This window comes from Mesoplodon bidens (assembly GCF_964165515.1).
Source record: "Mesoplodon bidens genome assembly, chromosome: 5".
Taxonomy (NCBI): Eukaryota; Metazoa; Chordata; class Mammalia; order Artiodactyla; family Ziphiidae; genus Mesoplodon; species Mesoplodon bidens.
Genome location: NC_138161.1, coordinates 2,574,802 through 2,602,305, shown reverse-complemented (window position 1 = coordinate 2,602,305; position 27,504 = coordinate 2,574,802). Strand labels below are relative to the sequence as shown.

General features: G+C 63.2%; 2 protein-coding genes across 3 annotated transcripts; both read left to right on the top strand.

Moving 5' to 3' along the window:
- The first annotated feature begins 220 nt into the window (after positions 1-220).
- PWP2 (PWP2 small subunit processome component) lies at positions 221-15,657 on the top strand. 2 transcript variants are annotated; one of them, XR_014015971.1, is made up of 22 exons: positions 221-300; positions 1,826-1,938; positions 3,039-3,133; positions 3,404-3,503; positions 4,338-4,481; positions 5,367-5,502; positions 5,678-5,895; positions 6,196-6,339; positions 6,948-7,018; positions 7,370-7,506; positions 7,853-8,001; positions 8,159-8,306; positions 8,554-8,704; positions 9,341-9,521; positions 10,550-10,697; positions 11,276-11,384; positions 11,926-11,991; positions 12,491-12,709; positions 12,863-13,013; positions 13,140-13,214; positions 13,376-13,977; positions 14,905-15,657. XR_014015971.1 is itself a non-coding variant. In XM_081235611.1 (21 exons), exons 1-21 carry the CDS (start codon positions 283-285, stop codon positions 13,551-13,553), a joined length of 2,751 nt encoding a protein of 916 aa, XP_081091737.1. In that variant the 5' UTR covers positions 221-282; the 3' UTR covers positions 13,554-14,885. The 2 variants fall into 2 exon arrangements, 1 of the variants encoding a protein (XP_081091737.1); XM_081235611.1 differs by lacking the exon at positions 14,905-15,657 and having other exon boundaries at positions 13,376-14,885.
- A 1,768-nt stretch (positions 15,658-17,425) lies between these two features.
- GATD3 (glutamine amidotransferase class 1 domain containing 3) lies at positions 17,426-26,887 on the top strand. Its single transcript, XM_081234224.1, has 7 exons — positions 17,426-17,670; positions 17,867-17,919; positions 19,336-19,449; positions 20,359-20,478; positions 22,813-22,905; positions 25,072-25,228; positions 26,365-26,887. The coding sequence occupies exons 1-7, from the start codon at positions 17,497-17,499 to the stop codon at positions 26,491-26,493; spliced, it is 840 nt and encodes a 279-aa protein (XP_081090350.1). The 5' UTR covers positions 17,426-17,496; the 3' UTR covers positions 26,494-26,887.
- Positions 26,888-27,504: the final 617 nt, after the last annotated feature.

The following is a 27,504-nucleotide window of genomic DNA, read 5'->3' as shown; positions in this document are numbered from 1 at the left end:
AAGCTCCAAGCCTGGACTGCGGTGGGCGGTGCGGGCGGGCAGAAACCCAAGCCTCGGGGGTAGGGGGGCGGCGGGCTGGGGCTCCGCCTCGTGGGGCGGGGCCACGCCTCGGGGGCGGGGCCGGCGGGCTGGGGCCCAGCCTCCGGCGGCGCAGCTCTTCCGGGCCCCGTGGGGGCGCTGTGGTGCGTTGGTGCGGGAACCGCTCTCCTGCCCCGGAAGTACTTACTGCGGGCCGGGAGGCGGGGCGCAGAGGCTGCAAGCAACGCACGTGTGGCGGCCGCGATGAAGTTCGCGTACGGGGTGAGCGCGGGCCGGGGATGGTGTGGGGTCCTTAGCCCGGGGTCCCGGTGGGGCCGCTGCTCGAGACTGCTCCTTCGGGGCCAGGGAGCCGGGCCTGGGCGGGCTGGGTCCGGCAGCACCGGTCGGTCCCTCACCGTGCAGCCTGAGACAGGCCGGGCGAGGGGCCGCAGCGCCCTGGACTGGGACCGAGCGGCGGGCGTGGGCGGGAGGAGCAGGAGCGCTGCGGGAGGGTCCGGCTGAGCTCCGAGAGGGCAGCGAAAACCAGCCCGGACGGAAGTCCTGGTTCCCAGAGCCCGCAGCGCGCGACGTGGGGAGGACGCGGGGACACAGGGAGGGGGGACAGGCGCCGAGCCCCCTGGAGCGCTTCTGCATCCTCCCCACGTCTCGGGACCCTTGGCACAGCGGGCCACCCGCTGGTTTGGAGCCCTGGGCGTTTGCGCGGCCCCGCTCGTTGCTGCCACTCCCCTGAAGGCTGTTCCTCCGCAGGGCCGCCGCCTCCGGCCTTTCCGCCCTCCGTCGGGTCCCAGCTCCTTACAGCCTTGGTCTGGCCCTGGCCACAGCGCGGGCCTCCAGCAGCTGCACCCCACACCCACGCTGCCCCCACCCAACCTGGTCTTCCCGCTCAGGCTGCTTCCCCACTGTGACCCAAACCTCCTGCTGACCAGCTCCTCTCGGGCCTGATTTCATCCACGCTCTCCATTCCTTGGGTCATCTCCCCAGTTCCGACACCATTGCCTTCTGTGCGGAATGGCACCAAAGGCTCACCGACTCTCTGCATCTCCTCTGGCTCCCAGGGTCACTTAGCGTCACCTTCGAAAAAGGGGATCGATCATGGTTCACCTCTGCTTAAAACATGGGCTGACCGGGCTCTCCTTGTGGCCTCCTTGGGGTTCCCAGGGCCCTGCCCGCCTGCAGCTGCAGATGCTCCTTGTCATCTGGGTTCCAGCTCAGGTGGCCCCTCTGAGGGTCCTTCCCTGACCACCCTCTGAAGTTCCTCTCCTGCCGACGGTGTTGGCTGTCTGGGCAGCACGGCGCCCTTGCAGGCACAGCTCTCTCTCCATCACCCGCCTGCCCGACGTGGAACCTGAGGGCGGCTGATGGTTGAATGAATGATTGAATGGATGGGCTGCAGCAGGTTACCCTGTTCAGGAAGCCTTGAACCCAGGATGCACTTGGGATGCTGTTCCATTGTCACAGCTGTTCTCTTCCTGCAACGTGGGTCCTGTCCTGTCCTCCACCCGGCAGACACCCTGTCTGGACGCTTCCCCGCGCTCACCGTGCCCCTTACCCACCCCAGCGGGAGCTCAGGGCCCCTGGGGACTGGACTCACTTCTTCCTCTCTCTTGCTCAGGGCCTCCTGGCCTTGTAGGTGCCCAGGAAGTGTCCCGGGGGGTGGGGGGTGGCTAGCGGGACCCCAGGAATGATCAGGGAGCCTGCGGGGGTCTCTGCGCCATCGGAGGCCTCGCTTAGCCCTTTCCCGGAGTTGTGTTTTCTTTGTGTTAAGACAGCTTTGTTTTCTTTTCAGTTTTCAAATTTGCTGGGGACAGTCTATCGGTGTGGAAACTTGAATTTTACGTGTGATGGAAATTCAGTTATCAGTCCCGTGGGAAACAGAGTCACTGTGTTTGACCTAAAAAAGTAAGTTCACTGAAATGACGTTAACAGCTGTGATCACTGTAGTTGGCAGGTAAAAACAGTGTTTTCCTCACCTCTCTTTTTAATAGCACACCTGTTACTGTTAAACAGGCGATGGAGACAGCCCCCTGGTAGGGGGCTACGGGATTTACATAGTGCCGATGGGTCAGCAGTGGGACTGGCAGTAGGGATCCTGGTTTCTTCCTTCTCGTCTCTCAGCTGAACCCCATGTAATGAGGTTGTTGATGTTCCCTTCAGCGTAGTAGCTGCGTGTCGCTTGGCTGAAACGTTTGGGAGGGGGCACCTGGGGCGTGGGAGCCGCCCTGGACTGCCGTCCGGCCGGGACCAGCTCTGTGTGCTCAGGTTCACTCTGTCTCCTGCTGAGCAAGCACGTGGCTCCATTTCTGTCTTCTCGGGGGGAGGCTGTCACCCCTTTGCAGACATGTGTGGTCTGGGCGAGACCCTCCTGTTGCAGAGGCTGCCTGGGTCTCTGCAGGCCTCCGTTTCCGAGTCTGTAAGATGGGGCCGTAGTACTTGCCTTGCTTGTGAGTTGTTTCCTGAAGTGCAGGGCGCACCCAGGGCCAGCTGCTGGCGGGGTCGTCACCGGTGTCGATAGTGACGGTGCTGTCTAGAGGAATGACCACAGGGTGGCACTATATAATAACAACAAAATTAGAATGTAATCCGGTGGTTGTTTATTTTTACTTAGCTTTCCATTTTTCTGTGTTTTTGCATTTCTGCAAAAAGCTTTACCGGGCATGCTGTCCCTGAGCTCACCCTCCCGTTGGACAGCTGGCTTGTTTCTGGTTTCCTGACTATATGTTTCCAGGGTCCTCTCAGGATGAGGTCCTGGAAGCAAAATTGACACGTTCGAAACCCACTTTTAAGGTTTTTACATGCTTAGCGAAATTTCCTCCAGGATGTTGTCTTATTTCTTCTCCCTCTCAAGGGAGGGGCGGTTGAGGAGTCCGGGGCTCTGGCAGGCCTGGAGGGGCGGGGAGACAGGTGCAGGGTGGGTGCTGCTGGTCCAGGCTGGCCCGGTCCCCCACCCCCGCCTGGTGACCCAAGAGCAGCAGCTCAGCTCTGTTTTTTTTGTCTCCCAGCAACAAGTCCGACACTCTGCCTCTGGCCACTCGGTACAACATCAAGTGTGTGGGGCTGTCCCCGGACGGCCGCCTTGCCATCATTGTCGATGAAGGTAACCGCCCTCGGCCGAGAGGTGGCAATGGCATGGGGTGGTGACTGCCGGGCGGGCGTCCAGCTGACCCGAGGCTGACACTAAGACCCCTGAGGGTCCAGGCCCGCATGGTCCCCTCCGCTGCTTCCGTGTCTGCGGCCCCGGTGGGCCTCGGGCGGGCATGCGGGGTGTCCTCCCTGGCCGTGTGCCGCTGGCCCCGCGGGGCTGGGCCTCACGACCTGACGCCTGCGTGTGGCGTGCGGGGCCTCCCTCTGCTCTCCCTTCCCGCAGGGGGCGACGCGCTGCTCGCCAGCCTGGTCTGCAGGGCCGTGCTGCACCGCTTCCACTTCAAGGGCGCTGTGCACAGCGTCTCCTTCTCCCCCGATGGCAGGTACACCCCTGCGGGCGGGGCGGGAGCTGTGGAGCTGCAGGCTCCCTCGCACCTGGTGGGCTCAGACATCACCGCGGCGGCCACAGACAGCCCCCGAGCCCGTGCCCCTCTGGGTCCCCCCTCTGGATCCCGGCTGCACAGGCCCCTCCTCTCCTCCCCCGGGGCTGGTGCTCACACCTCGAGTGGCAGGTTCTGCAGGTTCCTGTCCAAAACTGTCTCCAGGGAAGCTGTGCCCCCAGACAGCGGGTCATGGAGGAGCCCCTGTGCTGAGCGGCACCGACCCGCGGCCTTGACCCCGCTGGGAGGAGCACGTGGCGAGTCCTGGGCCTGCTCTGGGCTCCAGGGCTGTGGGAAGGGGGGCTGTTCCCGGCTGCTCACGCCCACGCTGGCTGGCTGTGCCATGAAAGGGGCGGCTACACCAGTCAGTGGTGAGCCTCGCCCCACGTCCACCCTCAGAGACCCCGGAGAAGCCGTCCTGGGCAGGGGCCGCGCCCGGGTCCTGTCACAGGGCCTGTCTGTGTCTTGCGTTCGGTTCCACCCGGGGCTGTCTGAGCTTGGTCTGGCCTTGGTGACCACCCCCTGGGCCGGCGGGAGAACCTGAAGGGTCTCTGCTCCGGGGCAGAGGTGTGGCAGGGCCCGGGGTCTGTCCACTTCTTCCTGACTGTCCGCCCAGAGAAGGGGGGACTCAGGGCCCATGAGAGGCAGGGTTAGGGCTCCAGGTTTGCCGCCTGTAGGGCTGGCCTCGGAGCAGGAGATCGGCCCTCTCCGGAGCTCTGAGCTGGGCTTGGGGCCCTCACTGGCGTTGGATGTTGATGGCACCCGTTTCTGCGGCAGGAAATTTGTTGTCACCAAAGGCAACCTTGCTCAGATGTACCACGCCCCTGGGAGGAAGCGGGAATTCAACGCGTTTGTTCTGGACAAAACCTACTTCGGGCCGTACGATGAGACCACGTGCATTGACTGGACAGACGACTCCCGGTGAGGCCTGGTCGGGGTGGGGCTGGGCATAGGAGGGGCCCGAGGGGAACCTGTAAACAGCACCTTGTTGGGGAACTCGGGGTGACTTGTCGCATCCCCGTCTTGTTTTCAAATGGTCTCTCACGAGCCTCGTGTGGCACAGGGCGCAGGCCTGGCTCCTGGGTCTGAGTCAGGTTTGTCTGGCCCTTGTCACCGGAAACCAGAGCAGAGCGCAGCCCTGGATGAGGACCGCGATAAGCCAGCGTGCGGTGGCCCAGCTTCCGGGGCAGCTGTGGGCAGGAGGAGAGCTGGCGGGCGTCACCCAGCCTGGCTGCCGGGCCCGTGCTCTGGCCCAGCTGTCCCTGAGAGGGGCTGGATGTGTCTCCGCTGCCCTGGGTTCTGTGCGCCGGGAGGGGGAGGGAAGGCTGCTGGTGGCTGCCACTTCATGCACCAGGTGGGCTGTTCTCACGTGGTTGGCCACAGTGCGGGTCACGCAGCCCCCAGGCGTGCAGTGCGTCCGCGGGAGATGCAGGTGGGCTCCTCGGGGGTGGGTCTGCGGGGAGGACCGGGCGCCCCATAGCGAAGCCTTCCTGTCCTTCCGCAGGTCCTGGGATCGAGGGCGGGTCAGGGAGGCATGAAGAGCTGGGTCCCCAGGCAGCCCCCCACGGGCTCAGTGGTCGGTTCTCAGGCTCCCCTGGGCTGCCCCCCGCCGGGAGACTCCTTTGTTGGGAGGGACAGTGACACACGTGCAGTGAGGCTCCTGGTCCCGGGAGAAGCACAGGTGGATGCAGCAGACCAGAGGTGTCCCCGCCTGGAGCCTTGGGCTTCTCCCCTGTGCCCGGGGACCCCACGGGGAGGCTGACACCTGCAAGCCCGAGGCTGAGCTGCAACTCCCCTGTCCCCCAGGTGCTTTGCGGTCGGGAGCAAAGACATGTCCACGTGGGTGTTTGGGGCCGAGCGGTGGGACAACCTCATCTACTACGCGCTGGGGGGACACAAGGATGCCATCGTGGGCTGCTTCTTCGAGTCCAGCAGCCTGGACGTACGTCCCCGGTCACAGCCTCGAGCGGGCGCTGGGCCCTCCCCTGAGGCTGCTCCCAGTTCCCTGGGGAGGCTGGGGCCGCGGTAGCCGGGGCAGGCTTGGGCGGTGTCTGTGCAGCCTGGGCACCGTGGGCTGGGGGTCAGGGTGACCCAGGCTCTCGCGTCTCCCTCCGCAGCTGTACACGCTCAGCCAGGACGGCGCCCTGTGCGTGTGGCAGTGTGACACCCTCCCTGAGGGCCTGAGGCTGAAAGCCCCCACGGGCTGGAAGGCGGACCTGCTGCAGAGGGAGGACGGGGCGGAGGACGAGGCGGAGAGGGAGACCACCGTCCATGGGAAGGCCGCGCCGGCCGCCGAGGAGCAGCAGGGGAAAGTGAAGTACTCGCGGGCGGCCAAGTAGGTCTCCCGCCTGCGCGGGGTGGCCTTGCGCCCTCTGGGGCCACGTTGTGATTCCTGCCCCGGGGCCCCAGGCGGGGGTGGGCGATGAGGAGTCGGGGGGTACCTGGGGAAGTGCGGTCCCAGGCAGACCAGGGTCAGGAGCTGGGCGCGCAGAGCTGCGAGTGTGAGGACGGAGGAGTAGGTGGTCCTCAGGAGGAGGGGCGGCGCCCTCTGCATGCCCGGGGGTCGGGGTGGGGCTGTGAGGCCAGCTGCGCTCTCTGGTCCTCTTCCCACAGTCCTTGTGTCCCTGCCTGCTAGGTACTTCTTCAATAAAGAAGGAGATTTCAACCATCTGACAGCTGCAGCGTATCACAAGAAGGTCCACCTCTTGGTCACTGGTTTTGCTTCCGGAATCTTCCACCTTCACGAGCTCCCCGAGTTCAACCTCATCCACTCCCTGAGGTCAGCGACTCTGCTCTATGTGGTCACGTGTGTGCATGCGTGTGTGTGTGTGTGTGTGCATGTGCACGCACTCTCAGTCCACCGGCGGGCAGTGGGGGAAGGTGGAAGCCGTGCTGTGCCCGTCTGGACCAAGGGCCGTGGAGTGGCCAAGAGGCCCGGCCAGCCGCACGGATGGCTTCCCAGGACACTTGCACCTTCCTCTCTCCTGGATTAGAGAGACTGGGGGGCGCTGCTGCCCTGCCCCCATCTCAGACGTGCAGTCCCCTCGGCCGCATCCACCCCCAGTCAGAGGGAGCTTTGGTTCCACGTGTAGATCACACTGTTTTTACTTCCTGTTCTCATTTTTCTTCTGCATCTTTGGAACGTTGAGAAAACTAAAAGCACTGGTTTCCCGAGGTCACGCAGCTTCGAGGTTTTGAACGCGGGGCAAGAAAACTCTGGGTTTCCTGATGCGCTCAGTGAAGTGAATTGTCTATGTCTAGTAAACGGGTGGGGAGGAAGTGGGTGCTGCTAGTGGGGAGACCTGGCCCTGTCCTCACTCGCACAGCCACCCCGGGGAAGGGACGGGGGCCCTTGCTGTGCTGACCGCGCCCCGTGTTTCTCCGCAGTGTCTCGGATCAGAGGGTCTCGTCCATCGCCATCAACGGCTCTGGGGACTGGATCGCCTTCGGGTGCTCAGGTTGGTACCTGGGTCTGTGAGGACAGGAGTGGGACTCTTCCTCCGGGAAGCCTGCCGGCCATCCCGCCTCCCCCCAGGGCGCCGCGCCAGGCCAGCAGCCAGGTGCCTCCCTAGGAAGGAGCAGCCGCCGAAGCTTCCTTCCCCAAGCTCTCCTCTGAGCCCTGAGTCCTGTTGCCGCCTGAATTCTGGCCTCCCTCGGCAGCACCCGGCCTGTCGCCTTGGCCTCTGGCGGGCGACGCGGGAGGCTGGCGTCTCCGTGCTGGGGCCCCTCGTTCAGGCGGAGGCTGACGGCACCTGCCTCGGGCCGAGACGGGCGAGCGGTGTCACGAGCAGTCCCCGTGTGCCCCGCAGGCCTGGGCCAGCTGCTGGTGTGGGAGTGGCAGAGCGAATCCTACGTGCTCAAGCAGCAGGGCCACTTCAACAGCATGGTGTCCCTGGCCTACTCCCCTGACGGGCAGTACCTTGTGACCGGCGGGGACGACAGCAAGGTGGGCCGTGGGGGGCGCCAGGGGGAGCCGGTGGGGTCCTGCCCCCGTCCTCCTGGCCTGGCTGAGGCGGGTGCGGCACCGTGGCCAGGCCCTGACTTGGGGCTCAGCGTGGAGCTCCAGAGCCCACCCCGCCTCGTCTGGCTTCCTGAGAAGCCGTTTGCAGACTTGCCCGGTCTGAGTGGAGAGGCCTTGGGTGTCTGTTTCCCCCTTTTTGGCTCAGTTTTCTGGGCACGCCTGAGGGGTCCATGGTGCCAGCAGCTGCTCTCAGATGTGGGAGGCTGCCCCCCTGTCCTCGCTCGCGGGGCACCCCGTGGGGTGTCCTGAGCCGGGGTGCTACCCGCCACAGGTCAAGGTGTGGAACACCCTCAGCGGCTTCTGCTTCATCACTTTCACGGAGCACTCGAGTGGGGTCACCGGCGTGACCTTCACCACCACTGGCTACGTCATCGTGACCTCTTCCATGGACGGGACCGTGCGTGCCTTTGACCTTCACAGGTGAGCTTCCTGCGGGGAGGCCTGCCCCACAGCCTCTCCCCGTGTGCCGGGCTGTGAGAACGAGGCTGAGGGTTTTGGGCTCGTCGGTCAGACACGGGGTGAGGCCCACGAAGGCTCGTGGCCCTGGGACCGTCCCGACCGGGCTGTCCTCCTGCAGGTACCGCAACTTCCGCACCTTCACGTCGCCGCGCCCCACCCAGTTCTCCTGTGTGGCTGTGAACTCGAGCGGGGACATCGTCTCTGCTGGGGCCCAGGACTCTTTTGAGATCCTCATCTGGTCCATGCAGACGGGCAGGCTCCTCGACGTAAGGGCCGCGAGTCCAGGAGCCGCACTTTTGGCCAAGGGCTGGGGTGTGGGGAGGGGGCCTGGCTGACCCGAGAGGAGCGGGGGGCAGAGTCGCATCCCGGGCACGGGGAGCACTGTTCACACGCGTCTCCTGGGCGGGCTCCTCTTCCGGGCCCACACCGCAGCCCAGCGGCCACGGCCTCTGCACGCCGGGGCGGCCCGCTGGGTGTCTCTCATCCTCAGAGCTCTTTTCTGAACGGCCGTAGGTTTTGTCCGGCCACGAGGGGCCCATCAGTGGTCTGTGTTTTAACCCAATGAAGTCGGTCTTGGCCAGCGCCTCCTGGGACAGGACGGTGCGTCTCTGGGACATGGCGGACAGCTGGAGGACCACAGAGACGCTGGCCCTCACCTCTGACGGTAAGCGGCTGCCGGGCACCGGGGGGAAGGCCCGGTCTCGGTCGCGTGGTTGGATAAACCCAGGGCTCCGAGCGCCGTGGGCTGTTAGGGTTGGCGGCCTGGTTTTGTCACTTGGCATCGGGCTCCCCAAGGGGAGCAAGCCGGGGGCCCTGCTGTAGCAGCTTCCTGGGCCTGAGGCCCTGTCCTGGAGCCCCACCGCCTGCACTCAGGGGCAAAGCGTCCTGGTGCGCAGCCGGCCAAGCTGCAGAGCTGATGGGTCACAGCGAAGACTGTGCTGCCCGTGTCTGGCCCTCATGGAACCCGGTCGTTGGCCCCGGGGCTCGTGGTCTCTGTGGTGGTCTCTGCTTCCTGCCACCCAACCTGGCTCTGATTCAGGCTTTTAGCCACTGGCCCCCTGCGTCTCCTGGGGGCCTCTGTACCACCCCCGCCTCCAGCTAGTCCGTCTCTAGCCCCGCCGTGACCTCCACGTGACACCTCCCGCTCAGAGCCCTCCACTGGGCCGCCCCTGCTCGGTTATGCCTTGTGCGCGTCCTGCGGCCCCCAGGCCCTCAAGGTGCCGGGATGAGGGCAGCTCAGTGTGGCCCATCGGCCGGAGCCCAGGGTCTTCCTCGGCCCTAATTCCGCGCCTCTTCTCAGCTCTGGCCGTGACCTTTCGCCCTGACGGTGCTGAGCTGGCTGTGGCCACGCTGAACTCACAGATCACCTTTTGGGACCCTGAAAACGCGGTGCAGACTGGCTCCATCGAGGGCAGGCACGACCTCAAGACGGGCAGGAAGGAGCTGGACAAGATCACTGCCAAGCACTCGGCCAAGGGGAAGTGAGTGCTCGGTGGGGCTGTCCCGGAGCCCAGGAGCTCCTCAGCGGGGGCCCCTCCCAGAGGGAGCAGGGTGTTGGCGGGGTCCGTGTGGATGGACAGGCTTCTGCATCCTCCCACCCCGAGGACCAGAATCTGTGGGCCCATTTTCAGTTCTCGGGTGCATCCCTGCCAGTGTCATTGCCGGGCCCCCTGGCGACTCTGTTTCACCTTTTGAGGACACCCCCCCCCGACTGTTTTGCAAGGAGCCTGCACAGTTTACATCCCCCCAGGGCAGGGGCTTCCGCTGTCCCCACATCATTGGCAATGCCCCTTCCTGCCTGTTTTTAAAAATCCCAGCTGTTCTGGTGGGTGTGAGCTGGCGCCTCATAGTTTGGGTTTCCATTTCCCTGAGCAGTGATGTTCTTAGCGTCTTTTCACGTCCAATGGACCATTTGTGTGTGGGCTTTGGAGAACTTTTTCTGCAGAGCATCTGCCTGTTCTAACGGGCCGTCTGTATTGCTGAGTTTTTAGAGCTCTTTGTGTACTTGAGACATGAGACCCTCATCAGATATACACTTCGCCAGTATCTTCTTCCTCCTGTGGCTCATCTCCACTTTCTTGAAGGTGTTGTTTGAAGCACGTTTTTAATTGTGACAAAGGCCCACTTGTGTATTTTTTCCTTTGTCACTTGTGCTCTCGGTGTTGTCTCTAAGAATCCTCTGCCCAGTCCAAGGTCACCGTCTTGAGTCCTGTGAGCCAGCGGGGCACTGAACGCCAGGTCTCTGGTCCTGCGGGCCCGAGCAGACGCCCTTGTGTGTGCTGCCGTGAGCGGGGCGGGCGGGCGCCCCCCCGCGGCCCTTCTGGGAGCCGTCCTGACTCTCGGAAGCTGCAGCGTTGCCCCTCGTCCAGGGGCCGTGCTGCCCAGAAGGAGCCTGGTGACTGGGCCAAGGTTCTGACCCTGCAGGGTTTACGCCAGAGCCCTGGAGGATGCTGGGGAGGGTACTGTTTGCCTTCTGGGTGGCATCTGAGTCGGCGTCCACTCTGTGCAGGGCCTTCACCACTCTGTGCTACTCTGCGGACGGCCAGAGTATCCTGGCGGGAGGGATGTCCAGGTTTGTGTGTATCTATCACGTCCAGGAGCAGATTCTCAGGAAGAAGTTCGAGATCTCCTGCAACCTCTCTCTGGATGCCATGGAGGTGAGCGAGCGCTGCAAGGCCGCAGAGCAGGGCCCGGGGCTGCACGGGACCCCTGTGTGGTCCCTGCTGCAAACGCCCGGGGCTGCCTGGCCTCACCCATGGCCCTGCTCACGCGCCGGCTCCACGGGGACCTTGGGTGGGGGGTGCCTCTGGACAGGTGCGCCTGCCCGGGTTCACCTGCTCTGGCTCCCCTGCCGGGCGAGGGGCTTCTGCGTGCGGCTGTGGGCCCGCCCCTCCTGGGTGTTCCGGGGTGGGCTGTCCTCGTCATGTCCCCGGGGACGTGCAGCAGGACGGGCTGTGGCCGGTGGCAGCAGGCGGCACCCACATGCGGCTCCCTCGCAGGGTCACGCGCGCCCTTCGTTCGGCTGTCGGGTTAGAGAATCCGCCCACCACGGGGCTGGCTGCGGGAGCCCAGGGGAGGCGCTGCCCTGTCCCGTCTCAGGCTCCGTGTGCCCCGTGGGGTTCCAGGCAGGGCCGGCCGCCCCCCAGCCTGTGTTGGTGGCACAGGAGGGAGGGGGGCAGACGAGTGCGCACTCCCTGCACCTCCCGCGGTGAGATGTCCGGGTTTCGCCCTTTAGGAATTTTTGAACCGAAGGAAAATGACAGAGTTTGGCAACCTGGCGCTCATTGACCAAGACGCCATGGAGGAGGGCGGGGTCCCAATCCCGTTGCCGGGCGTGAAGAAGGGTGAGCGGTGGGTCCTCTTGTGTCCCCCTGGCCAGGGCACGGCAGGCCGCCCTGCTCACCACCTGCTTGTCCTGGGGGGTGGCGGGTGGCGTTGCTCTCGTCGGGGCCGCAGCAATTGACGTCCAGGAACTCTGGCGCTGGTGGCCAGGGCGCGGGGTCCCCCCTGCAAGTGGCTGGGCATCTGGCCGGTGCCCAGCCCTGTGCCTTGCGCCTGCCCCCATGTGGGCTTCAGGGCAAGCCCAGTGTCGGGCTGGCAGCCTCCCCGGCCTGAGGGCCCTGAGGGGCTGGAACCACCTGCCTCGCAGCCTGGGCCGGGCAGGGCTTTTCTCCGGAATGGACAAGCCGGCTGCTGGCTAGACTGGAGCCCAGAGACCGTCCGCCCTGAGGGCTCGTCCGCGGAGGCCCGCAGGGCCCACGAAGCAGCACCTGAGGCCCCAACACGGGGCTGCTGCTCCTGCTGGCTCTGCAGGGCGGGCCTCCCTCTGTGGGGCGAGTGGTGAGGGATGTGCTGCCCTGTGACGGGCGGTGCCTCTGTTCCCAGGTGACATGAGCTCCCGGCACTTCAAACCTGAGATCAGGGTGACTTCGCTCCGCTTCTCTCCCACCGGTGCGCCTGGGCATCAGGTCATTGATGTGGGAGGGGTGGGCTTGGTCCCGATGGGCTTCCGGGCCTGCGGTGTGCACAGTGGGCCTGTCAGCCCCCTCCCGGGGCGAGGGCGGCATGGAGCCTCTGGCCGGCTCTGGGCACCACCGACCCCTGGGGGTGAGACGTGGCCATCTTTGTCCCCACTGGTGGACGGCCATGGAAGCTATGGCTTCAGACACGCCCAGCTTCCAAGCAGGGAGGTGGGCACCTGCCCTGAGCGCCCTGCCATGTGCCTGTCGGGCCGCCCCAGGAGTGTCCGGCAGGGGAGGGAGCAGGATGGGGCTGCGGCAGGCTGACCCTCATGGGGCGCTGCTTCCCAAGGGGCCGGCGTCCCCCAGGCTCCCTCCCGCTTGTCGCACTCAGGACCCCGGGGACATGTTCAGTACCTGTTCTTCAAAAAATGGGGAAAAGTGGAAATAAACGTTCAGGAAGCCTTTGTTAAGTCTGCTTAATTTCCCAGGGCGCTGCTGGGCAGCCACCACCACCGAGGGGCTCCTTATCTACTCCCTGGACGCCCGGATGCTCTTTGACCCGTTCGAGCTGGACACCAGCGTCACGCCTGCGCAGATCCGGGCAGCGCTGTGCCAGCGGGACTTCACCAGGGCCATCCTCATGGCCTTCCGGCTCAACGAGAGGAAGCTGATGCAGGAGGCCCTGGAGTCGGTTCCCTGGGACGAGAGTGAGCCCAGGCCAGGGCTGGGGAGGCCCGCGGGGCCGAGGGGACCCTGTGGCCACACGCGGCGGCCGGGTCTCTGCACGTGCAGAGCTGTGAGTGCGTCTCTCCTGACAGGTTCTTTGCGGGCTGAGTGGGACTTTCCTCCTTCTCTTCCAGTTGAGGTCGTCAGCTCCTCCCTGCCTGACTTGTATGTGGAGAAGGTGCTGGAATTTTTAGCTTCATCCTTCGAAGAGTCTCGCCATCTAGAATTCTACCTCATATGGACTCAGAAACTGCTTATGGCCCACGGACAGAAGCTCAAGTCCAGGTACGACCCGCCCGCTCCCTGAATCAGCTGTCTGTGTGGACGCACAGACCAGGGGAGGCTTTTACAAGCGTACAGCGTGGAGCAGGTCCGGGTGGCCGCCCACGCTGAGGGACGTTTCCTTTCCAGAGTGGGGACACTGCTGCCGGCAGTTCAGTTCCTTCAGAAGAGCATCCAGCGCCACTGGGACGACGTCTCCAAACTGTACGTATCTCGGGAGTGGCTGATGGGCAGGGCGGGGCTTTCACTGTCACCAGCAGGTTCCAGTTGGTTCCACGCCAGGGCCGCTCTCTGTGTTGTCTGATCTGGGGACAGAAGGGCCCAGCGTCGGTCTTACTAACGTGAGTCCCGTGTGCCCTCGGCAGCTGTGACTGGAACCGCTACAATATGCAGTACGCTCTGGCTGTCTCTAAGCAGCGGGGCCTGAAGCGGCCCTCTGAACCACCGGGCAGCGAGGAGGAAGCAGACGCACCTGAGGACGACGACAGCAGTCTGCACCTGCTCAGGAGCGGACCTGGGGATGGAGACGGGCCGCTGGCGTAGAGCTGGCCGCCTGCAGCCCTGCTGGCTTCGGTTGGGATGTTGGGCAAGGTGGGCCCTCCACCGCGGGGGTCAGCCGGGACGCAAGGGCACTGTCACCACGACTCTTCTGCAGGAACCAAACGCGACCATGGGGTCGGTGCCTGAGCTGACGGGTCCCTGGCAGGCACGGGCTTGGCACCCAGGGCCCAGGAGTGTCTGCCGTTGAAAGCACCTTGCGGAGAGCTGAATGGGCTCACGTGTATAGACTCAAACTTTGTATGAGTTTTTATGTTTTTAATATAAAGCTTTGATAACGTGTATCTCTACAATGTAGGTATGAAGTCTGACCTCTGAATTTGAAATGGTTGTATTGTATCCTGGGTGTGATTGTCGTGCTGGGGGATCAGGGCCACCTGCCTGCTGGCACCTCTGTGCCAAGGAACAGGTGAGCAGGGCAGGTGGTTCGCCCTCACGGCCCCAGCCTAGGCTGCCAGCCCCATCATCCCTGCACAGGGTCCGGCAGGGGACATCTGCTTGACTCTGACCTTGGAGAGGGCCTGGGCCTGGGCCTGGACAGGCTTTCCAGGGAGACCCATCAGACCTGCCGGCCAGCTCTGAGAGGAAGACTCCGTCCTGCGATGCCCCTCGGGAAGGGTCACTGTGAGGGCAACCTAGAGCACAGCCAGGCCCCCGGTCCCTTGGTAGCTACAGCTTCCAGGGCCAGGACACAGGCCCCAGCCTGCAGGTCACCAGAGGTGCGGCCACGAGTCACTGGACCACTATTAGGATGGATGGCGGGCAGGTTCTTGCTAGTCTGGTGGGGCTGTGTGCTCTTCTGTCTGCTTATGAAACTCACGTGCTATCTTGGGAGGGAGTCATTTACTTCGTAAATATGATAATGTCTATCAGAGCCTCTTCTATTCTTGGGTATTAAGGTAGAAAATAAATACGTTGATAGTCGTGTATTTTCAGATGCAAATAAGTCATCTGTAAACTACCCCCGTGGTCCTGAAAGGAACCTGGGATGGACCCTGTTTTCCTCCTCCTCCCATCTTCCTGCCAGGGGTTGCCACACACTGAGCTTGGGACACAGACACTCTGACTCACCTCTCAAAAGCCACTGCAGCAGGGGGTGAAAGGCAGTGTTGGGTCTGTCATCCTAACCCCCCGCTGGGGAAAGATACACTCAGCCCTGCCAGCCCTCTCCCAGGCTCCCCCACTAATGACTACAGGAGGACTAAATAATATAACCTTGACCTTCCTCTAGAGGCTGCCCTAATGCCCGCTCCCGAAGCAAAATTCTCCTGTAATTTGACCTCCCCTTGTACCCTCTACAGTTCACTTAACGATGTACTCAAATGCCTCCCTACAGAGCTCGGACCACCGTTCATCCACAAGCCAGGACACCCTAGCAAGTGGGAGCCACTGAAAACTATAACCTTCCAACTTGTAACTAGTGAGCAGAGGAACTGACCCAAACCAGAGATGGTCTAGCCTTCCAAGGATACTCCCAACTTGCCTGGAGGGCCTTAGAACACACTGGCTACCAAGGGCCCATCAAATGGCAAAAATGGGTCCAAGCACACCAAAAGAAGAGTTGGTGTGATAGGCCCCCAAACAAAGAGGCCTGCAGCTCACCAGACCCTACAAGCTGGCCCCATTCTCGCGTCACTCACGTGCCACTAACTCATCTTCGGCCCCAGCCCGTTGGCCTCTGCAGAAACACGCATGGATGACGATGTGGACACCAGGAGGATGTGTTCCTCTGTGGGGCCCAGAGAGCCCCAACCTAAAGGAAATGTCCCCAGCAAAGCCCACTGGGGTCCCCGGAAAAATAAGATGGAATCCAGGTGATACGGTCCAACCTCTTTTGTGTTTATTCTAGTTTTACTTGCCTGTAGGGGGCCGTGTGCAGAGGCTTCCCACCTAACATGTTGGATTAGTGTTCCCAGTGCAAACCGGCTCTGCCTGACAGCCAGACTGGGTGAGCCGTGTGCAGAAGTGCTGCACCCGCCTGACCCACAACGACTCCACCCCTCCCTTTGCCAGAACCCTATAAAGCAGCACCGGCCCTGGGCCTTTCAGGGGAGACCCTGTGCTACAGAGCAAGCTCCCATCTCTCCGTTCTTCGATCAAAGAATAAAGCTTTCCTTTGCTTCTCAGCTGAACTTGGTCTCTGTCTACTGGCGCGAGCGACACTGAGGAGAAGGACGCTTATTGGTGCCCGACTCAAAAGGGTCGGTAATGTCCACCCCAGGAGAGCAGACAAAAGGAAGGCAGCCTCAGACTTCATCATCACGGGCACAGGCTTAGCACCAGGATGAGCAGCCCCACGGGGAGGGGGTGCCTATCACGAGGCCACCCTTCAAAATCGACCTGCCTCAGTGGAGGAACTGGCCAAAACGCCTGCCTCTAGTTAGACGGACCAAAGATCATGGTGAGTTCCATAGCCACTGTAGTAATGGATAACAGAACAGCCTTCGGTTACCCCCTGGCAGAACAAGGCGGCGCCTGTGTGGTTGTAACACCTGCTGGTGCATGTGGACAAATACCACATACCACCCAGTGTAAAGGAAATACCACCAACAGGCCAGCTGGTGACCCAGCATTGGTAATCGCGCCAGAGGCATGGAATTCTGTAAAGGGCTTTCTCCCCGTCAGTCGGCCGTTTACTCCATCCACCGACAATTCCTCTAGTCACAGCGCTACTGATTCTTCTGTTGGGCCTATAATTCTTAACTTTCATGTCAAGTTTGTCTCTCAAAGACTGCAGGCCACCAGATTATTCCTCTGTCGTGTCAACCCTCAATTGGGGGCATACCGACCTCCAGCAGTCCAGTTTGAATACCCTAGAATGTGTACAGCTAGACGTCAAGCTGTTTCATTCCTCAAGCCCCTGCTGGGCCTTCGCCCTTAGCAGCAGAAAGCGGCCAGAGTGGTGGTCACCCCTCATCCCTCAAGACTGAGGAATGATCCAAAGACAGGCATGGACTGAAATCACCACCTGTGAGTTACAAGGCCCACGAGGTAGAAACAAAATGACATAGAGAACACCAAGCTCCTTCTGCAGAGGACCAGGGAAACAAACTTGCTGACAGCCCCGCCGACTGAGCATTGCGCAGGCACACTAAAGGACTAGAACGAAGGACTACAATAGTGACCTTTAGACGTCACGGGCCAAAACCCCACCGCATGTTACACCCCGCACCGCCAATTTGCACCTGCGACTGGTCAGAGGCTTAACTAGGAGCCCCAGCGCCTGCGCAGGAGAGCTCTTGATACTTACGCTGAAACTTACACTTACTTTCCACCAATCATATCCGAGCCCCCCCCCCTTCTTGCTCCCTACTTCCTGGTAAATATCCCCTCAGCAGCCCCCGGGGACACAAATCTGAGCTCCGCTTCGCACCGCACCCCTACGCCCGTTCTTGCTTGGCCCCACTGTGATAAACCTCTTTCGCTGCAAAGACCTGGCCTCACATCTGGCCTTCCCTCTGCACAACCAGCTGGGTTAAAAAAGGACCCACGTCAATAGAAAGGCGAAGAGCAGCAGGGGGAGGGGCGCCGGGCCGCCGCAGCGGGAGGGCCTCACTCACTCCGGCCTGGACTCAGCGGCCGGGAAAGGGGGGCGCAGATGAGAACCGGACACTTGGGCACCGGCCACTCGGTGTCACGGAGTCACGTTGAGGCCTCATGACGACACAAGTTAACTCCCAAGCCCGTATCTCGGCGTAGCGCTTCTCGGCAGCCGCGACCCTGCGCGCCTCCCTGCAACGCCGCCGCGGGGCGGGACGGGGGCGGTGCCCGAAGCCGCGTGGACCCGCTGCGGAGCCACGAGCCCTTGCCGGGCTGAGCGCGAGCCACGGGCGACTGCGCAGGCGCGGCCCCGCCCACCGGCGCGCTCCCGGGCAGGGCGGCGGCAGTACGCAGGCGCGTCCCCGCTCACCGTGACCCTGCGACCCCGATGTCCTCGCGCAGGATGGCGGCCATCCGGGCTCTGGTGGCGTCCAGGCTGGCGGTGACCCCCGCCTTCGCGCCGCGCCCCGGCCTGCGTGCGCTGCCGTTCGGCGGACCGGCGCCGTCCCCGCGCGCGGCCCTCCACGCCTCCGCGCCGCGCCCCGTGGCCAGGGTCGCAGTGGTGAGCGGACGGGCGGGGCGTGGGGACGAGGGGCGGGGTGCCGAGGTCGGCCTTCCCACCCTCCCCGTGCCCGCGGGCGGCCCCTCCGCCCCCCACCGCCTCCCTCGCGCTGACCTCCCTCTCCTCCAGGTCGGCCCCTCCCCCCGCCCGCCCGGTGGACCGCGTGACCCCCGTGACCGGCCCTCCATCCCCGCAGGTGCTGTCCGGATGCGGGGTCTACGACGGGACTGAGCTCCACGAGGCCTCATCGTAAGCCCCTGGGCGGCTCGCCCTCGGGAGGGGCGGTCCCCCTTTTCCTGAACCGTTCGGAGAAGCCTTCGTGCTGGTTAGGAAGGCAGAGAGGACTGCTGGACCAGACTCAGGGAGGCGCGAAGGACGGCGTTTAAGCTCAATGCGTGTAACGTACAGGGAGACACAAAATGAGCTTTTTAGCATCCCCTGAGATGTTGTCACACGGTGGTAACCACTTACATCTACTCTGCTGTTTTCCCACACCCACGTGTTGTAAACATTGGGATCACACGGTCCTGCGTGTTGGAAATCGGAGCTCCTTTCCGTCTTTACAGCATGATTTTTAAGGGCTGTGCAGTGACCTCGCTGTAGGCCGATGTCATTGGGGTAGACTGTCAGCAGTTGCCGAGTAGTTTGTCCTTTGATTGATTGATTTAAAAAGTGCCTGTGAGCAGGACTGTAGGGGCTGTCAGGTTCAGAGTTAGTTGAAGGGGAGAGTTAGGTAGTGGTTGGGGAGCACACGCCTCCCAAGCGCGGGGCCTGGCTGGTCCCCGGAGGAGCCTGAGGCTGGTGGCTGGGGGTGGCCGCTGGGCGTGGCCAGCGTGTGCTGGCGGTGGCCAGACAGAGAGTGAACTTTAGAGCACGCTGGGCTGGTGGGTGGAGAGGGCCAGGAGTTTCCTGATGGGGGCTGAGCGGGGTGGGGCAGGAGAGAGGAGGCAGCGAGGAACAGCCAGCAGCTTGAAACCTCCCGGGCAGAGCAAGGAGTTGTAGGTCGAGTGCCCGCGAGGTTCCGAGGAGCTGAACCCCAGTCCAGGGCTCCCACCCCTGCCAGGGGACGGCTGTGATCTTTCTTGGGGTCTCGTGTTTCCTCCCTCTCTCGAAGTGGGTGGTGACAGCGCTGCCAGGGACAGATTTCGTGCCAGTGTTTGGACTCGGACCTGCCGCAGAGCAGCCCTTGGTAGATGCTGGCATCGTCAGCAGCCCCCAGGGTCGCCTGCGTGTCTCCCGCCCCCCAGGAGGGGAAGGTTGGGGAGACCAGGAACTGAACTTACTTTGGAGACTAAAAGCCCTCCTCAACCCCTCGAGGCCATTGTCAATTGGCCCATGGGAGGAAGAACACCCAGAAGGAGCCTGGGAATGCAGACATCCAGGCTGTGGCAGTTGCCGGGTCACCCATCCCTACAGCCTGGTTTGTAAAGGGAGCTTGCGGGGGTTAGCTGGTCTCCACAGGCCAGTTCAGTGACAGCGAACTCAAATAGAGGGCATTTGGGTCGTTAGCAAGCCAACTGTGGCTCTTTGCAAAGCAAGGAGGTTGTTAACCTATGTGAGAAGTGTATACCTGTCGGTCACCTGAAACCCTGTTTTTAAACACCCGGTGGCAGGTAAAGCCGGGCCAGGCACGTGTCAGAGTCTGCTCTGATTCCCCCTGTGCAGGGTGCTGGTTCACCTGAGCCGCGCGGGGGCCGAGGTCCAGATCTTCGCTCCGGACGTCCCCCAGATGCACGTGATCGACCACACCAAGGGGCAGCCTTCTGAGGGCGAAACCAGGTACGGGCCCCTCGTCCTTGTCCTTGAACGTGCACGGGTTGAAACTCCCCGAGAACCTGCGCGTGGTTGCTTCATCTTAGCTGGGAGCCGAGGCCACGTTTAGGTGGACCGGACAGCAGTGGTCCTGAGGCTGTGCTGGACCCCAGGCCGTCCCTCTCCATCCAGCACTGTAGGAGCAGTGGAGGAAGGTTCCCTCCTGAGTGACCTTCTCACGCCTTCATTCTCACTGAAGGCACGTGCGTTCATTTGGTCTCAAATCTCGTCCACCCGTTTAGACCCACGTATCTGTGAGCAGCTCCCACCAGCATTTCTGTTCCTGAGGGGAGTGCGGCCCTGGCCTCGCGTCCGCTGAGACCCACCTCCCCGCTCCGGCCTGGCCCAGACTGCAGGGCGATGGCCCCTGGGGACTGTGGTTCCCAGGTGCCCTCCAGCGGGTGCAGACAGTGAGAGACGGGGCGGTGGGAAGGAGCCGCGGTGCCGTCTCCTGGGGCTGCGGCCCAGTCAGGACCCTGGCCCTGGGCCGCGCAGCCGGAGCTGGGAGGCGCGCCCTCTGGGGCCGGTCCGGGGCTGCCTCACTCGTCCCTCGAAGTTGCTTCTTAACGCTGCCCCTGCGGTTCCATCACCGTCCATTCCCAGCGCCAAATGCTGCCTGGTGGCCCTGCCTGACCCAGGAGTCTGGGTGACTAGGCGTGGTGGTTCGGAAGCACCCATCTGAAAGGGCTCCAGAGGACGTTTCGAGCACAGACTCGCTGTGGTCACTGTCACTGTGTCGCCTTTTCTAGGGAGTGACCCGCGCTGCCTGTGAGCCGGGAGGACAGGCCCTCTCGTCTCGCGGAGGCTCCTTCCTGCCCCGTCCTCCCATCTGTCCACACGCTGAACCTTCCGGGGCCTCTCTCTGCTTTTCCCCAGGAACGTTCTGACCGAGTCCGCGAGGATCGCCCGCGGCAAGATCACCGACCTGGCCAGACTCAGCGCTGCTGACCACGACGCGGCCGTCTTCCCCGGGGGCTTCGGAGCCGCCAAAAACCTGTACGTGTTTCGGCTCGGGGCTCTCCTGCTTTTCCCCTGGACTGTTAGATGGGGACGCGGTGGTGATGGGAGCAGCTGCTGGGGGGTCTGGCCCAGCGACGACGCAGCTGCCCCATGACAGGGAACCCCGGTGGGAGGAGGCTCCTGGGACCTGGCCATCCAGGTGTGGTGCTAGGGGCCTTGTCACATCAGAACCCATCCGTGTACGTGTTCCCCGCAGACACCTGCTCTCCTGTGGACCTTGCAGCGCAGAAAAGTACCTTTCTGGTTGGGCCGTTTGGAGGATGGTCCTGACCAGAGGAAGGGAGATCTTTTTTTTTGCTGTTTGGGTTGTTGGCACGGTAACTGGACCTCAAGCCTAGGAGGCCGTCACACCGCAGCTGTGATGTACTTTGGGTTTCAGGTTCTCTTTTTGTTCTCTCGTTCCTTTCTTCTCTGCGCTTCATGGAAATTCTCTTGAGCTGGCCTTGCTGGCCCAGCACATCCCTTCCGACGTGGCGCGAGGCTGCTGCTCCCGTGACGGAGGGGGCTCGAGGGCTGCAGGAAAGCACCCAGCAGCTGCGCCCCGCGGCTTTGGGGCTTTAAACACGGTGCAGCATACGTCACAGCCTGGACTACATGCGTTTTGGTTAGTTGACCGCTTGGTCATTGAGGTTCCCGCAGCAGTGCGGGGGCTTCCCAGCTGGCGCTCTGCACCCAGGAGCGGGGGCAGAGGCGGTTACATTCCCTGAGGTCCACCTCTGCGCTCGGTCCTTCCACGTCCTGACATCTTGAGGCTCCTTTCTGCTTGCGGGCGTCACCAGAGCACCTCTTTTCTCCACGTTCCCACCGGTTTTCCCACAGTCCTTCCTCCCGCCTGGACCCCTGCCCCGCCTCATGTCCACCCCCTCTCCCAGAGCCAGCCTGGGAGAGCTTTCCCTGCATCGCCATCCTCTTGAGCCCCCTGGCGGGAGATGGCGGATCACAGTCTGCGCTGCGCTTGTCCTTACGGGACCAGGTTTCTTTCTCTGAAAGATGAGCTGGATTCACAGACCCTGTGTCTTCCCTCAGCCCTTAGACCTCGCTTGGCGTGAGGGTAGCTTGAGGGTTCATTGGGGTTATGTCCCTGGCGTGGCTGACAACCTGCCTCCTGTGACTTAGTGGTGGTGCGTCTCGGTGTACAAGGAAGCGGGCCTTGGGTCAGCATCCATGTCTGTGACCTCCCAGACCCCTGGGGGAAGCTGTGATTTCTGGCCACTGATCCCAGTCTTTCTGACGTTTCCAGAGGAAAGGCCGGCTCCTCATCAGCGGTCTGCGGTGCACAGGGGGCAGCGGGCGAGGTCTGTATGACATATTCACTGTGGAAACCCAGTTCTTCCTGCTTGGGACCCCAGGATCACCTCTGGCAATGCTGCCAGCTTTTCATTTTCCGAGAGATTCACGTATATGTCTGCGTTAAAAATCCAACCAGATGGTAGCCTCTCATTCTGCACTTTGTGTCTTTCACTTAACGCTGAGGCTTGTCCCTTAAACGTCTGACAGCCACACACACAGATCCCGTTGTGTAGGCGACCCAGTGCTGATGGGACTCCAGGACTTCCTGTTTTCTCTTTTATCTTACATCTTTTGGAGGTACGACTGATGTACATGTATTTAAAGTATATAATCTGACCTGTTTTGAGACGCATACGCACCCTGAGAAACCACTTCAGGGTAGCCAGCATCCCTCACACCCACAGGTTGTCCCGTCGTGCATGCGACGCACCGGGTGCCCCGGGGCAGAGGCATCAACCACGTGAACAAGGCGGAGGAAGCCCGGAATGGGGCTCCTGGCAGAGAGGCGTGGCCTTTGAAATGTGATGGGTCTGAGTTTGCCTTCCAAAGAGATGGTACTGGTGTGAGCCCACCGACTGGGAGGGAGACCATTCCAGACACCCCAGCGGTCTTGCTGTGGTGAAAAGACGGGGTCTTGTCTGATTTGGGTTTCTTTTCCTTGTTAGTGAAGTGCAGGATCTGTCACTGGTTTTGGGCCACTGGCACGTCCTGCTGGTCCTGGGTGGGCCGAGCTCACGGCCCGAGCGCCTGCGTGTCAGCGTCCCCTTCACCTCTGCTGGCCTCCCTGCCTGTACCCTCCCGTGCTGCTTTATGTTTCAAAAAATAGAAAAGAATACACACGTGTACGTGTAATTACATGAAAGGCCGTGCACACGTACTTGCGCACACGTGTCACTTTCTGCAGTTGCTGAGGAGTCTGTGGAGCACGCAGGGTCCCGGGGGGTGGGGAGTGGGGCTGGGGGCTCCCCAGGCAGGCAGGTGTTGAGCCCTGCGGTCTAAGGAAGCCTCTTCTCGTGGCAGGAGCACGTTCGCCGTAGACGGGGGCGACTGCAAGGTGAATAAAGACGTGGAGCGCGTCCTGAAGGAGTTCCACCAGGCCGGGAAGCCCATCGGGTACGTGCGGCCCAGTGGGCCGGCAGTGGTGGAGGGAGGGCGGTGGCGGAGCCCGTGGCCGAGGCCGTGGCTCGCACAGCCAGGAGCTGGCGCCTGGAGCTGTGTGGTCTGGGAGCCTCTCAGCCCCTTTCCTTGTTATAACTGAGGGAGTTTCGTGTGATCTCACAGGTGCCTTCCAGCACTGAAAATTCTGTGGTCGTGTGGTTACGTTAATTTCTCCTGGTGACTTAGGAGGGGAGGGGATGGTCCTCTCAGGGTCTAGAAGGCTCCCACGTCCTTCCGTGGCCCCCAGCCTTTGCTGGTCCTCTCCCCAGGCCTGGCCTCTGCCTTCCCGTCCTGGCTTGGAGCAGCCCCTCGGCTAGCTGGCCCCTGTCCCTCCTCGTGCCGTGGCTGCCGTGAGCACCATTCCCGACCCCTGGCGCTCTCAGCTGCTCTTCCTTGGGGACCGGATCCTGCGGTGGCCACACGCGTCCTTCCCAGACCTGCGGCCACTCACTGGAGGCTCTGCCCGCTCAGCGTCCTGGGCACCCCCCATCAGCGGCCGTAGCCCAGGAGCATGCCTGCCCTTGCAGCGCCCAGCCGATCACCTCCCGGGGGCCCCTCTGGGGCAGCACTGGTGTGTGGGGGCGAGCGCCCAGGGCGGGGACCCAGCTCCCTTTCTCTAAAAAGTCAGCACGACAAACGGGACGGAAGCCCAGCAGATTGGCCACCTCACGGCGGGCACCCTGTCCACTCGAGTGAACAGATGCCTGTCAGCTGAGCTGGAGAAGAACCCGGGTCACCCTGGGGTGGAGGGTGCGGGACGGTGACACGGTCCTGTACCGGCTGCCGTGTCGCTGTGGGCAGCTCCGTTCAGCCCCTCGTGCGGCAGGCTACGTGTCTGTCTCTAGAAGCAGCAGCGTTGTCTGGCCACGTGCAAAACGCCCTTTCCGGGTCAGGGCACCTCGCACCTCCTTCCGGGCCGCCTCGTCACTCCTTGACCTGCTCGTCAGGAGCACAGACAGAGCGAGGGGTCCAGCCGGCTCTGCTGCCGGGCCCGTGCTTCCCCCCCCACAGTGCGGAGCCCCCAGCCAAGGACGGGCAGGCAGCCCAGCCCTCGTCTCGGGCGTCGCCCACAGAGTCAGGTGCCTGGGGACCTGGTGACATGAAAGATTCCCGAGACGGCCGTTCCGATGACGCTCACCTGCTCGGGGCTGAGGGGGTTTGTCTCGTGGTCCCTGAACAGGAGTTGTGGCAGTCGTCTCGGCACTGGACGAGCGTGTAGGTGTGTTCTCGCCACGTTGTGTTGCGGTCAGCTCAGAGGACCAGTTGAGCAGACGGGGTGGCGGGGCACAGCCCAGAGGGGTGTGGACCCCAGGGGAGGGGGTACCAGCCCGGCTGGAGCAGCTGTGGCAGGTGTCATGCGTGTTCTCGCCGGGGGCAGGGCACTGGTGAGGCCCAGGCTGCTGGAGGCCTCCGTGTTGGCTGATCCAGGGGCTCAGGAGCTGCTGGTTGGGGGGCCCCCCGGTGAAGAGCAGGACCTCGGAGGAACCCCGAGGGCCGGCGTCCAGCGTGAACCTGCAGGGCTCGGACGTCTCCGGGGACAGCCTGCTCACGGGGGGTCGGGGGAGGGTTTGGCACGCTGCTAGGACAGGGCCCTTGGCTCCGCACCGACAGGTCAGGCAAGGCTGCTGCTTGGACCATGTTCCCCGGCCTCCTGCGCCCCCTCCAGAGAAGGGGACCGGGTCTCAGCCGGTCAGTACAGCTGGGCTTCTCTGTTGCTGTGCGACAGACCACCCTAAAGCTTGGGCCAAAGATAGCGCCGCCGTCTGTGGTCATCTCTGCGGGTGGACCTTTGCACCCTGGGCACCATGTCAGGTGCCTGGTGCGTGTCTGGCAGCCGGGGCTCAGCTGGCTGCCCTCCGCCGCTCTCCAGCCTGGCGCCGGGTGCCTGGAGGCCCCCCCATGCTCCACCGGTCACAACTGCCACGGGCAGCCCAGGGGCAGGGGCAGGCTCCAGCCCACGGAGCTGGCAGAGGCTCTGGCACTGGGTCCTCCGTCCCCACGGCACTGGTGTCTGTGTCCCTTTCTGAGGCTGACCGCGTTCTCTAAGCATGACTTGCCGGGCCCCCGGCCTGGCGGCCACATGCACAGCCCTGAGCTGACCCTCCCTTCCTCGTCTTTCAGCTTGTGCTGCATCGCTCCCGTCCTCGCGGCCAAAGTGCTCAGAGGTGTCGAGGTCACCGTGGGCCACGAGCAGGAGGAAGGCGGCAAGTGGCCCCACGCCGGGACCGCGCAGGTCATCAAAGCCCTGGGTGCCAAGCACTGTGTGACGGGAGTGACCATATCCTTCCAGCAGTGGGGGCGACGTGGGAAACGGTGCTCTGGTCCCTCGGGGCCGCCCTGGGGTGCTGCACAGCCGGGGCACCCAGGGCATGTGCGTGGAGGGGCGTAGCGCCCGAGGCTGTGACCCCTCCGCCGTCCAGTGGCCACGTTCCCAAGTCCCCGCAGTGACGCTGGCTGAGCTCAGCACACCCCAGGCCCGGGGCTCGGTGGGTCGGGTGAGGAGGCGGCCGTGGGCTCGCGGGGGGTGGGGTAGGGAGCTGCCTGTGACGGAGGGAGAGTGAGTACCCGGTGCCAGGCCAGAGGCTGGGGTGGGAGGCGCGAGGGCTGCTTGTCTTTATCTGGTGGCAGCGTCCTGGGTGGCACAGGCGGAGAGCCACCCCCGGCAGCCTTGTCGCCCCCATTCCTCCCGCAAGCGTGTCCTCTGTGTCCTGAGGTCACCAGGGTGCGCTGCGGGTGTAGAGAGCCTCAGGCCACAGGCTACCGGCCTTCCAGCTCTGCGCCTGGACCCGAGGGTCTCCATGGGGGCCAGAGTCAGCAGCAGAGGCGCGGGGCCCCAGGAGGCGCAGGAGACCAGCCCGTTGCCCTCCGGGCGTCTGTGCTGGCCGTGGCGTGCGCTCCTCGGCGTCTCTACTTGCAGGTGGGTTCAGGTGTGAATGTCCCTCCCTGTCCAGCACAGAGCGGCCACCCCGGGCCTGGGGCTTGGTCTTGGCCCAGGAAGCAGGTCTCACGGAGGAGGTGAGGCGCCTCTGTGCGGAGGCTGGGGCCCGGGTCCGGTTGCCTCGTGCTCACAGCGGGCATTCGGACGAGCCTCTAATTCAGTCTCTTGACGCGAAGGATGGCAGTGCTGCCGCTGCCTTCACAGTGGCCCCAGGGTCCCGGCTGGTGCTCGGGCGTCCGGCCCGCCTCTGCAGTCGTGGGTCCCGTGAGGCCCGCTGCTGGGACGTGTGTTAGGAAGCGGCCTGTGGGGTCAGGTTCCAGGGTCTTCAGTTAAAGTAGCGCAGGGGGTGCAGAAAGCCCCTTCCAGGTGACATTGGGGTGGGGGTGGGATGCGCGTCTGGGAGGGGGTGGGCGGTGCTTGACGCCGCGTGCTCTCTTCTCCCGGCCGTGCAGTGTTCTTCCATAACCTGTGTGCACGAGGCTCACGTGGACCGGAAGAACAAGGTGGTCACGACCCCAGCCTTCATGTGTGACACGGCCTTCCACCACGTTCACGACGGGGTCGGGGCCATGGTGAGGAAGGTGCTGGAACTCGCCAGCAAGTGAGGCCCTCGGTGCCGGGGCTGCTCGCCTGTCAACTTGGAACCGGGCAGGAATTGATTTCTTCGCTTAAACCTGCAGGCATTTTCTTTGTAAGGAGGACGCTCGCGATACGCTCGGGGTCAGGGGTAGACTCCCTCTCAAGGAGTGAGGCCAGGGCGGCAGGGCCCACCCTCTGAGAGGGGCGCTGGCACCTGGACTCATGTGCAGCTTCAAGCTTGAGATCAAGTCTGCTTTTCTGCGCCAGCAGAAGGGAGAGAGAGGACGGCAGTCCCAGCTCGGGCTCGCATCAGAGCACCTTACTTAGTATTTGGAAGGAAACATTCTTTAAGTTTGCAAATCTAATAATCAGGAAACCAGAATACCATCTCATCGACAATTAAAGCTTCTGTAATCTGGAGTGCGCACGTATTAATTAGAACAGTCAGTGGCTTTCTAGAGCAGGCAGGCCCTCTGGGGAGAGGAAACTTCTTCCCGAAACAGACGTGGGCAGTTCCGTTCCAGGCCCCCTGAGCCCAGCAGGTGAGGGGCACACACGAGGCTCCGTACCTTAGGCTCAGGTCTCCTTGTTTCAGGAAGGGAGGGTGCAGGTGCTCAGCCTGTGTGGACCTGCAGGTGGGCCCAGGCCCCGGGAGGGAGCGATGACGTGTGAGCCAGCAGGCTGGCTGGCGCCTTTCTGTGGGCGTGTGGCTTCTGTCCTGGGACGGTTCACTGGGGGCTTCGCCTGTCACGGCACAGCCCCGCTGGCCTGTCCTCCGTGACCCGGGACAGCGCTCCGGGTGCCCGGTGCCGCCACGTGCTCATCTGGGCCTGAGAAAGCTGCCGGCGCCGACGCAGCGGGCTGTTTAGTTGGGTCCAGTCCACGCTGAGCTGTGTCCTGGTGGCCTGGGGGTGGAGTGTGCCGCCCCTCACCCCGCTCCACCAACGGACGCGCCTCTAGCAGTTTTCCAGGGTCTGAGGGAGCTCGGGGAGGGCCGGGCCTGTGGGAGGAGCCGTAGAGCCTGAGAGCACGCTTAC

Bases quoted from the DNA above. Each gene is read 5' to 3' on its own strand.
- GATD3 (XM_081234224.1), top strand. From the start codon at position 17,497: ATGTCCTCGCGCAGGATGGCGGCCATCCGGGCTCTGGTGGCGTCCAGG. The intron at 17,671-17,866 runs GTGAGCGGACGG...CCATCCCCGCAG, and splicing joins CCGTGGCCAGGGTCGCAGTG to GTGCTGTCCGGATGCGGGGT. The intron at 17,920-19,335 runs GTAAGCCCCTGG...CCCCCTGTGCAG, and splicing joins GAGCTCCACGAGGCCTCATC to GGTGCTGGTTCACCTGAGCC.
- PWP2 (XM_081235611.1), top strand. The intron at 6,340-6,947 runs GTCAGCGACTCT...GTTTCTCCGCAG, and splicing joins AACCTCATCCACTCCCTGAG to TGTCTCGGATCAGAGGGTCT. The intron at 13,014-13,139 runs GTACGACCCGCC...TTTCCTTTCCAG, and splicing joins GGACAGAAGCTCAAGTCCAG to AGTGGGGACACTGCTGCCGG.